General features: G+C 41.0%; 1 protein-coding gene across 1 annotated transcript; it reads right to left on the reverse strand.

Annotated features, from left to right (window-relative positions):
• Window positions 1-606: 606 nt before the first annotated feature.
• Window positions 607-5,952, reverse strand: LOC133128825 (hepatic sodium/bile acid cotransporter-like). The gene is made up of 5 exons (XM_061242633.1): window positions 5,555-5,952; window positions 2,919-3,123; window positions 2,264-2,442; window positions 862-1,061; window positions 607-707 (listed from the first exon to the last, which is right to left on the reverse strand). The coding sequence occupies exons 1-5, from the start codon at window positions 5,950-5,952 to the stop codon at window positions 607-609; spliced, it is 1,083 nt and encodes a 360-aa protein (XP_061098617.1).
• Between the last annotated feature and the right edge of the window lie 6,460 nt (window positions 5,953-12,412).

Here is a 12,412-nt window from a genome sequence, read left to right on the forward strand (position 1 = left end):
CATATCCAGGAAGTTATATTTCCATAAAAAAGATAATCTGCAGGTTTTTATTAGTAGGTTTCCATGAACATGTGGTGCCGAAAGTTTGTCTCAATCGTCCCTGTTTAAACAAGAAGCACTAGATATTTAATTATATTACAACTCATGTTGTCTTCCATTAGCTTGCTGCTTGCTTAGCTGAATAACTACAGTAGCATCAATGCTTGGTATTGCAACAATAACATTTTAATTTACAGGGAAGAAGTCGCATGACTTATTGAGCATCATTCATAAGTATATGGTTGTTTTATATTCTAATGTGAGATAGGAAATGTGTGATTTGATTGGTTTCACTTAAATGACAATGATTTTCTTTTGCCATCGTTCGTACTACAGAACTGTGCTTAATTGTGCAGTAGTTCTTGCACAGAAAACACAGTGTGTCAAACGAGATGATGACGCAAAGAATGGCCAGAATTATGGCCAGTGCCTTTCAGCGAAGTCTGTTTTGATGAAAGCCACATCAAGGGCTCACGGAGTGCGCGGTAGAGACCTTGCGCACTTGCAGAATAAGAAACGGGACAGTGCGACTCTGAATGGTGTCCCGGGCACGGGCATTTGAAGTGCTCAAGTATGTGGATCGGGACTGGGCCAGTGACTTTGCTCTTGTGGAACTTCAATGGTGCTTTCCTCTGCTTTCAGGTCCACAGTCTGATATACCTCTTTTTCTGTGGGAGGGAAGGGACAGAGTTAGTGCTTGTTCTTGGAAATGGGATCTGGGCTCTAAATTTGAAGATGCAGGTGGCTACAGAATTGTTTTCCTGACAGTTGAGTTCATACATGCATGGATGTTCTTTAAAATGGCTGGAGGCACTTACTTACCCTTGGCCGGTGGTTTGAACCATTTGTAACACCGGAAGATGATCACCAAAACCAAGAACTCAACGGTCTGGAACAAGGAGAAGATGAACGGGAACAGGAACAAGGGTCCAATGACCTCCAGGGGGAAGGCCACTTTCAGGATGGTGAAGCAAATTTGGGCATTCTGAAAGCCGGTTTCCACACCGACAGTCCTTTTGCATCTGAGATAGGAGAAAGCAAGTTCAGATGGAGAGGTGAGTTTTTATTGATGTTTTACAACAAATTTGCGATGCCTACATCTAAATAGAGGACTTCCTTTGGAGGGCTCCTTTGGCTCCACAATAGGGGGCATTTTCATCATTGTGACCTCATTTTATCGGTGATCATACATTCAAAAAATATTGTATTATTATTCAGTTGACCCACAAATAAGGAGCAAGCCAGCTTCTGAATAATAAATAGCATGTGAAATTGTGGCTTTGACTTGTTGATGGGGTTAGGTATTTGACAAAAACATCAATCAGTGGACCTCAATGAATATATTAGTATACAAGATGTTATTATTGTACTTATTTTGACAAAGTTATTGATCTGTTGCTATCTGAGGACAGGACAATGATAGGGAGAGGTAGGGGGAGGGTAACATCCAGGATACAGTATTTTACACATCATAAGACATCAACATACATTTACATTTTAGTCATTTTGCAGACGCTTTTAATCCACCTTACAAGTGCATAGGTTCATAAGTTAAAGCAATACATCCAAAACTAGTAAAATACACATGAAGTGCTGTTCTAAATATACAGTCATCATAAGTGCAATTCAATTCAATTTAAAAAAATTATTATTATTATTATATTTGTTTTGGGTTAGACATCAGGGATAGGGATATCAGAAAGGGGGAGGGGGGGAGGAGGAATCAGGAGGTAGGACTAAGGTACAGTTTGAAAAGGTGTGTTTTTAGTCTGCGTCAAAATTGAGGGAGGGATTCTGTTGTCCTGACAGTGGTAGGCAAGTCATTCCACCACTGAGGAACCAGCACGGAAAACAGGCGTGAATGTGCAGCTCGACCGCCAGGTGCTCGTAGTGAGGGATAAGACCCATAATATCATTTATTGTGTCCTTTTGGAGTCTCCAAATGTCTAAGCTATACTTAAGGGGTGATACTTAAGGGGTTAAAGACCATAATATAAATTTCTAAAAGTATTTTGTAATTGATTGATAGGATTCAAGATAAGATTGTTCATACAGTACAATGTATAGTGAATTGGTGTTGGTTAAATGCCTAAATATACAATAAGAATTCTCAGTGCCAAACCTTGCAAGATAGAATTTTAATCTGTTTGCTTAAGTATGCTGCTAAAACACTGTGTATGATGGCTGCACTCCAAATGACCAGCGTGCGATGCTGTAAACTTACTTTCCATTGAGCCTGAAGATGGTGGACATGGTGTACCCAAACAGGAAGCCGCTGATTGGCATTAAGGATGCTGTGATCAGCAGCCGAGGCGACAAAATCCTCAGTAAGGTGTCTCCGATTGAGATGCCAGCCAACAGGACAAACGCCGCACCGGCGATCAGCAAAATACTCATGCCAACCTGCAGATCACATCAAAGCAGTACTGGATTAATGTATTCCATGTGCATGTGTGCCTTTGTAGATAAAGTGAGGCTGGCTTTTGACAGCCATGTGTGAATTTCCTGACCACGGATGTCCTATTTTATACACAGGCTCTGCCTACTATCAGAACTGTATTGGTATATTTCAGTGGCATTTTCAGTGCTAAAAATAGATACCAAACTTTCAAATATTCAATTTCACTTGAGTGAGAGCATCTGCTGAACGGTAGCAATGTTGTGCATATATTCAGATGATTTTTGGCTTACCTAATATTTTCAAGGACAAGCATCCCATTAGTGGTTTTGCAGATCCATGCACATGTGAATCGTTAACCACAGAATTTGATTTAAAAATGTAAATGTAGAGAGTCTGAAGTTAGCCAGCATTATTTATCACAGCATCTTTGCTATGGTGTAAGTGTGTGGGGAGCCAGAGAGCTTGTGGAGTGTGTCACCTTGATTATGATGGGAGAGTAGCGTGGCACGCGGTGGTTTATGGCAATGCCAATGGCACAGGGCACCAGGGTCATGACCAGAGACAGAATGATTCCAGCATAGGGCACCATGCTTTCTATGTTTGGGATTCCCTGGCTGTACAGGTAGAGCAGCAGTGGCATCATGCCCAGTGCCAGCAGGACGGAGCAGCTAGTCATCACAATGCTGGGGGAGATAAAGAAGTCACCAGACCTGGGTCAAATACATAATTGTATTGGATTCAAAAACTTTTCCGTGCTCGACTGATCTTGCCTAGTGTAATTGAACCAACCAAGATTGAGCAGAAGGCAAGGTTTGCACTTTGAGAGTATTTCACACACAATTCAGTCCATAAGTATTTGGACAGTGACGCATGTTGTTTAGGCTCTGTACTCTAGCACATTGGAATTTGAAAGGAAACAATACACATGAGGTTAAAGTGCAGACCATCCATATTGGATGATCTGTGTACGAATTTCGGCCTTTTTTATATGCAGGCCCCCATTTTAGGGGACCAAAAGTAAATGGATAGTTGGCTTCTTCATTGTTTCTGACTGGCCTTTGGAGTTGCCGGTCCTTTTTTTCACTGTGCAATTTTTAATCACTATGGTAACAGGATATATCGTTTTTAAAGTCTTAAAACTCACGGTTCTATCTGTATAACCTTAAGATGCCATTGCTTTAGTGACGACATTTCCTTATTTTGTAACATATGGGTGGTAAAACCATCTCTGCATTTTGGAAATCCACATCGAACAAGAAATAAGGTAGTTTCTCATTCTAAAAATGTGCTAACTCAGAGAAACATTGCTAGAATTTCCATTGTTAGAATTTCTCTAGAGGAATTATCATTGTTGTCTATTTTGGCATTGTATACTTCTACAAATGTACTTGTGCATATACATGTTTTGTATAGGCTTTCTAGAACATGATGAGCAAAAATACAAGCATCTCAGGCCAGCAGCAGTAACATAGTTGCAGAAAGAATGTGTTACCCCCATCCATGTGTAAGAAAATTCAGTATAACTAGCTCATCGAAGAACCGACTCATGTGATTGAAGTGACAGCTAATGACATTAGGTTTCCAATGATGTATAGTTTGTTAGGCTTGCGTAAAAAGCATTTTTTCGCCTGTGTAACAACAATGTAGCATTTGCAATACACACGCTGAGACTGTTTGCGCTTTGGCAAAAACAGTTCTTGTGATTTTATGCCAAAAAAGGATGATGTTTTACAACAATGCCTACGTTTGCAATGCTTACATCTAAATAGAGGACTTCCGTTGGAGGAGTTCCAAGGAGTCTCACATATGAGGAAATATTTCTGAGGAAGACAGTGAAAACACAGTTGACTCCACAATTGAGGGCATTTTCAGTGATATGACACTTTTATATTGGTGAGCATCTAAATACATTCTCAAATATTTTATTATTATTCAGTATGCTTATAAACATGGAGCCAGCCTGCCTTTGAATAATAAATAGCAGGTGAAATTGTGGAATGTGTTTGACTTGTTGATGGGGGTTGGGTATTTGACAAAAACTTCAATCAATTCAATGAATATATTAGTATACAGGATTGTACTATTGTGATTATTGTTTTTTATGATTTTTTCAAGCTGTTGCTGACTGAGGAGAACTTCAAGGAGAGGGAGGTTGAGAGACAGGTAGGGGGAGTATTTGTCAAAATTGAGTATTTTACTCATAATATAATTTAGTCCTTTTGGAGTCTCCACTGCCTAGACATCAATTTGAAAAAATGCAGAATGTTCATTTTTGGTGATACTATCCTCAAATTTGAAAGGGGATTTAATTCTGACTCCTTTCAGGAGATGTATTATGCCTGTAGTCAAAAGGGTTCAAAAATAGTAACCATTTCATTTAGGGTATTTTCAAGTGTGTGTCAAGAAAAGGGGCGATACTTAATGGGTTAATAATGTTTGTCAACATAAGGACCAGTTGTGCCGATGAAAGTCAAGGAAGCCATTATGAGACTGAAAAATATGAGAGAAAAAACAAGTGACTGTCTATACTTCTATACTGCACTGTAGCATCTAATAAAGCAGACAATAAACCAAAGCAATTCAAAAGTATTTGAATCTAAGACAATTATGTATTTGACCCAGGTCTGCAGCACAGAACTCTGGTCCCAAAAACATTAAAAAGGGGAGTGAAATTATTTATTTAATAAAATGACACATTACTGCACATGCTGAAATATGCTAGCAAAAATATAAGATGTGTAAAATGTCTAAATTTTTGGCTGTTTTATCTACACATTCTCCCTATCATGGATTTGCTTCAGAGTTATCTGTGCCCTAAGGTCTTGAGCATTTTTGCAAGTGGAAAATCCAGGTTCAATTATTTATTTATTTTCAATATTTTGTACAAATCCAATCACCTGGATTTACTAATAAGCACAATTCTGCAGCCAAGAGGTAGAACTAATGAGTACTTTCTGACCCTTGGACTTTCCACCTTTGTATGTTTGAAAACTGCAGTCGTTAAAAAATGTTTTTCTCATTGCTCAAGAAGCCACAAAAAAGTGTTTTAAGATGGCTTGAAGATATAATTGGTAATGAGCAGGCCACCAGACCTCTTGAAGAAACCAAACTCACCTCAGGTTCATGTCACCTTGCATAGCCAGGGCAAAAAAGTTGGACAGACTCCCACCAGGACAGCAGCCACATATCAGCACAGTGAGGGCCTCAATGGAGTCCAGCTGGAACACTTTGCCCAGCAGGAATGCAGCTAGAGGCATGAAGCCATACTGGGACACTACGGCGATGGCCACACCTTTCGGCTTTAAGAAGTGGGCTTTGATCTTGGGGATCTCCATGGTGCAGCCCAGGGATATCATGGTAAGGAAGAGGATGATGATAATGATGATGTTCAAGACCTTATCAACCAGAGGAGATAAGGGAGACTCGTAGACGAAGGTGCTGTTGGGAAGGGTGGTGTTGTGAGTGGTGGCATTGCCCCAGGGGTTTGGTGTCTGGTTTGTGGTGTCATCCATCCCAAATCTATTCCTTCCTGGATCTGCACTGTGACAGACACCATCAATACAAGTTAAAGAAGTACGAAAGGACAAAAGCCAGAGCCTGAATCATCAATATCAACCAAAGTCTACTGTTCAGCAGATATTGTTTTTTTGTTTTTTCCAATTGCTCTCTCTAAAAGCGCAAATTACAAAATATCGGTCCTTACAAACAGAACTTTCAGCCCCTGTCTGTCTGTTTCTGTTTCATGTACAAAGACCCTTGTCTACCTTTTCTGTGCACAGTAGTGTCTCCTGATCTCCTGAAGTTACACTATCTACCATAAAAGATTGTGTGCTACCTGTCACATGGCCTCCCTGTCTCACATGGGGCTATGAGGGGCAGGGGGGTGGTAAGTAAAAAATCACTGCATCTTCACATTGCTACCAAATCTATGGGGAGAGATTAGTCTCAATATTATTCACAAATGTGCGTAACACCCACAAATCAGAGATAAAGTGTTTTATATATCCACACACAAATATCTCTCAACTTGTGTCTTGTGTCTTCTGATTTGTACAAATGCATGCATATTTGTATATGAAAAGCAAAAATTAGTATTACAATTCCACTGCAATAACCCAGTCTCAAATGTAAAATTTGCATTTGCGGATCAAGTCATAGTTCCTGTGCAATCCATATAGTTCAATGCATGCCACACACAAACAGTTATAGATCCACAAATGTGGCAATCTCTGTATGGAATGCCAAAAGGGTCATAATTCACCAGGTTTTCTCTATGGTCCCTTTGCTCAGATGGCTATTGCGCTTAAATAAGACCTTAGTACTAGGTATCTAATTTAGCTTGCTGTTTTAATGTGAGCGTCTAACAATGGCTGTTTGTTGTGACCAGCTGGTTAGGCCTGCAAATGCTGGGAGTAATGTTAACTCCATCAGAATCTTAGTTTAGATAGCTAAGAACAAAGTAAATGAGCTCACCTAGCGAGCTAATCGCTTGCCAAACAATCTTCTGACATGTTCGTAAACAATCAGCATATCCAAGCACTCTAAAATCAACTGCCAACAGGAGAATGTCTGTCATGTCAGAGTCTAAGTAATACTCAATCAAAAAAAAAAATTGTTGGATTTAATGAAATTATGAACAGTGGTTGCACATAATTATAGCCTTTATTTTCCAGCTTGCCTACTTAATGTTGCGTGCAACATTTGTCCAATGATGTCGGCCAGTGTTGTTTTTTATATATACGGCATGGACAGCTATGCTAATTTTGCTGGTGGTTTGAATTTGCGTGTCAACAAATAAAGTCCTCTGTGAACCGAAAGGAACACTGTCACGCTTGTTTCAGTTGATCAGTGTCTGTAACAAAGTTCTGAATAGCAGCAAATTGGGCACATGACAATCAAGTCTGTCAGGCATAATCCATAGGGAAGAGGAATGAAAACACAAATAATTATAATTTTAACCAATGCATTTTTTTAAATGACATACCTGGATGTAGCCTATGTCGGAGAAGTGAAGTTTAAGGTAAAATATGGTCAATTTCTGAATTGAGCAATTTTAACATCCAACACCCTTGTTTAATGTTTGGCACTCTGAATACTGAACACAAACACATCAACACTTATCCTACATGTAAAATACATTTGATTTAATTTATTCATTATTATCAAAGATATCGATTATCATTGATTTAATTATTAAATCGCCAAATTCTTTGATAGGCAGAGCAACCTGTTGGATCAACCTTCATCAATATGTACAACTCACGAGCAGATTAAAATTAAGATTTTATTAAGTTACAACATAAAAATCAACATTTAAATCTAAATACAAGGGTCACCAACCTTAGACAAAGAAGTAACAGACATAGACAAATAACAGTCACAAAACAAAACAATGAAAGTGCCAAACCCCAGTGTGTGTCTCCCAAAAGTCCCACAAAACTGAAAGGAAATTCCAAAGACCTGAAGGCAGCTGAATCTTCCTGAAATGACTGATGAAAATGTAGAAATAGCCAGAGCAGCTGTAGGATTGGATCCTCTGTGCACACCCACAGCAGCAGATCAACCTCCAAATGTCCACTATCTTCACTCCCTGTAAGTGTCAGTGTGAATAAGTCATGTAAGTCAAGGAAGGCCTGCATTTTATGTATAATAAAAAAGGGGGGGGGGAGAACCTTGCCCTCAGAAGGGCAAAGCTGGAGACTGTGAGAGGCAGAACTGATTCAGCTGAAATGGCAATCTACTTATTAAAGTTTCCTTATGTTGAACTGAGCGGTATGATCTTGTGTCTCATATTACCCCCCTGCTAACTTCCCTCCACTGGCTGCCTGTCATGGCTTGCATCAATTTCAAAACATTGGTGCTAGCCTTCTAAGCAGTTAAGGGGTCAGCCCCAGCTTACCTCCAAAAGATCACCAGACCCTACACACCTGCCAGACCTCTTCGTTCGGCCACCACAGGCTGCCTGGCGCCTCCCCCTCTCCGCACTTCCACCTCCCGCTCAGGACTACTGTCTGTTCTGGCTCCAAGGTGATGGAACAAACTCCCCATGGAGGTCAGAACAGCAGAATCTCTTGCCACCTGTAAACCTTAACTGTTGTCTTTACCTGTGTTATTTACTTGTGTCGTTAGGATGACACCTTTGCTAGTTTTGTTTGGCTAGGTAAGCAGTTTATTCATACATTTGCGTGTTGCGGTATTACTATATATATATATATATATATATATATGAATACTCTTAAGAGGTACTCAAGCTCAGTTATTGTATACTTATACTTGTACATATAATTGTTAAATACAGTCAGTTCCAACCTGCACCTTCAAGGAACATGTGCTCCATGTAACAAAACCAAATTGCACCACGTTCTGTTTGCTGTTCTTCCCAAGCCATAAAGTTATAAACTCAGTATAGGGGGAGTAGGATAGAGGGCAACCAGATAACATTCCACCAACTAGGTTAAAGAGCAGGGTTAATGTTTATTGGCTATTATCTAACTAAATGAAACAGTTTTGAGATGGCCCAAAATAAAGTTTGAAAATGCAATAGATTTTTTTGTCAGTAGGATATTCTAGTTTTTTTTTTTCAGTTTTTTTTTTTTCATAAATAAGGTACAACCCCTGGGCAGTATCAGTTACACAGTTAACTGTTTTCAAGATGGTAGCCATTTACAAAAACCGATGATTTGTCAGATCCCTAACACCCACACAAAAGAAAACAGGCTCTACTGATGCCAAAAGCATTATCTAATTTGGTGAACATTATTTCATTGTTCACCTCCCTAATCAACCTCTGGAGGGTGCAATACACAACAATTATCCATCCATTCATCCATTATCTGAACCCGCTTACCCTGAACAGGGTTGCAGGGGGGCTGGAGCCTATCCCAGCACGGGGAGAGCATGCAAACTCCGCACAGAGAGGCCCCGGCCGACGGGGATTCGAACCCAGGACCTCCTTGCTGTGAGGCGGCAGTGCTATCCTGCACCATCTGTGCCGCCCTTACACAACAATTAGCATTATATAAATGATTACATTCAACCCCATATGCAAAAAGAGTGCAGTGGGTAGTACTGCCGCCTCACAGCAAGGAGGTCCTGGGTTCGAATCCCTGTTGGCCAGGGCCTCTCTGTGCAGAGTTTGCATGTTCTCCCCGTGTCTGCGTGGGTTTCCTCCGGGTACTCCAGTTTCCTCCCACAGTCCAAAGACATGCCAGTTAGGCTGATTGGAGAGTCTAAATTGCCCGTAGGTATGAGTGTGTGAGTGTGTGAGTGAATGGTGTGTGTGCCCTGCGATGGACTGGCGACCTGTCCAGGGTTTATTCCTGCCTTTCGCCCAATGTATGCTGGGATTGGCTCCAGCCCCCCCTGCGACCCTGTTCAGGATAAGCAGGTTCAGATAATGGATGGATGGATGTTTCCCAATAAACATGGCTGGGCATGGTGGTGTTGGTGGTGACATCAGGAGCAAATAAGACGATAGAAACAGAAATGCCAGAATGCAGTGAGAAATGTTAGACGTCATGCAAAGTTTCTGTGAAGCATGTAAAGGACCCGCCCGCACCAAGTAGTAGAGTTTGCTCACTCTGCTGTGGCTCCATTTACTTTTGATAATATTTTGCTAATACTAGTACATCAGGTCCCAGTGACGATGAGAGGGCTTGTCCTGATTCTCAGGGAGCAGTGCACAGCAACCTTGCCCCTACCGTGGCACACTGCTCCTGGGAGAAAGGTACCTGCTGCTTGCTATCAGTGATGACATACTGAACACTGTGAATCCTGCAGACGTGACTGTGGCATGGGTAGGGAAGTGGATATACATACCTGTCCCAATGGGACAAACCCCTTTACCCATGTTATCCTCCTGGCAAAGCCTTATTGCCAATAGGGACCCCTCTCCGGCCATCACCCATGATGCCAATTTCTGGGAAGCAAGAACCGTAGTTCTCACCCGGCACCTGGGACGCGAGCAGGTGTCCTATCAGGGCTGCCACGTCCATGCTGAACTGATTTTGGCCCAGTAACAATACCTCTCTTCTCTTCTTTGGGTGCAAGCATTCTCCCAAAGCAGTGCCTTTTCAAAAAGTTAGTTATTTTCTAACCTGGTCAGTGTCCTGCTGGACAAACTACCTACGATCTACCTAAGATTTTCTGCCAAAATGTCTTGTTACTTTGTTGAATTCGCCATTGCTGTGCCACTGATCTTAAATGGTGCTGCTGGACCACTGGCAGCAAGACATCTCCAAAGCATCAATGACCCACCTCCATATTTGACAGTAGGTATAAGGTAAATTTTTGAACATTTGTTATCAATGATCTATTTACTTTTGAATTATAAATAATGTTAGCAAATCAACTGGGCTTATTCATATGAAATATATTTCAAAGTTTCACTAGTCATTCTCCAATATCTGCAGCAAAGTCTCCCAAGCATCAATGAATTGTAAAGACTGGAAACGCCCTCTAGTGCATGCTCTCTGAATTGAAAAAGATTCATGATTCTATGTTTTACAGTGTTCCTCAGCTCTGGCACTGTGTGCAAATTCTCTGTTTCAATTATGACTGAACTCATATTCGTTTAGTATCTCTAATGAACAAAACAGCCCTCTCAAGTTCAGATAACTCCAATGCCTAAGACTTGTATATAAATGGCTACCAAAATTGCTCTAAAATAATCGTAATGTCAGACGCACTTGCACACATACGCACACAATAATATACTCACTGAGCACTAATAAAGTATTTATTTTACTTTATTAGACCTACTTATTAATGTGACTATCGAATCAGCCAATTGTGTGGCAGCAGTGCAATGCATACAATCATGTAGATACCATCAAAATGGAGAAAAAATGTGATCTAAGTGACTTTGACCGTGGGATGATTGTTGGTGGCAGACAGGGTGGTTTGAGTATCTCAGAAACTGCTGATCTGCTGGTATTTTCACACACACATTAATCCAGTTAGCAGCAGTTCTGCACACAGAAATGCCTTGTTAATGAGAAATATCAGAGGAGAATGGCCAGACAATGGAATGCAGAAGAGCATCTCTGAACACACAATGCATCATAACTCTAAAGCTATAGGCTACAGCAGTAGAAGTCTAAAAATAAGTCTAATAAATACCAAATAAAGTGCTCGGTGAGAGTATATTATGTATATTAAAAATGAATGTCACCTGTCCGGTCGGTCCATCCAGTCAAAGATATGTAGAGTGTGCAGATGCTGGTGTACCACTCATCTCTAAAGATTGCCAGCGTACACACATTCAGTTTAGTAAGGTGCTTCGCTTTGGAAATCGCTTTGGCAGCAATTACAACTTCACATCTTCTTGGGTAAGTCTGAACAAGCTTTGCACACCTGGATTTAGGCAGTTTATGCTATTCTTCTATTCCTCTCAAGCGCCATCAGATTGGCTAGGAAGTGTCTGTGAAATGCCATCTTCAGGTCTCTCCACAGATGTTCTATGGGCTCTGGCTGGCCCACTCAAGCATAGTCTTGGCTGTATGCTTCGGGTCATTGTTGTGCTAAAACTGTTGCCCCAGTCTGAGGTTGTGTGCACTCTGGAGGAGGTTTTCTTTAAGGACTTCTCTGTATTTGGCTACATTCATCCCTCAATTCTGACCAGTCTCCCTGTCCCTGCTGCTGAGAAGCACCCCCATAGCATGATGCTGCCACCACCATGCTTCACCGTATGGATGGTATTAGCCAGGTGATTAGCAGTGCCTGGTGTTTGCCAGACAGAGTTCTGCCCAAAGAGTTAGATTTGTGTCTCATCAGACCAGATAATCTTTTTCCTCATATGCTCAGAGTCCTTTAAATGCCAATTGGCAAACTCCAAGCAGGCTGTCATATGCATATTACTCGAGAGTGGCTTCCAACTAGCCACTCTACCATAATGGCCTGATTGATGGAGTGCTGCTGAGATGGTCCTTTCCGGCAGGTTCTCCCATCTCTGCAGAGGACTTTCAAAGCTGA

The sequence above is a fragment of the Conger conger genome, chromosome 5, assembly GCF_963514075.1.
Source record: "Conger conger chromosome 5, fConCon1.1, whole genome shotgun sequence".
Classification (NCBI taxonomy): domain Eukaryota; kingdom Metazoa; phylum Chordata; class Actinopteri; order Anguilliformes; family Congridae; genus Conger; species Conger conger.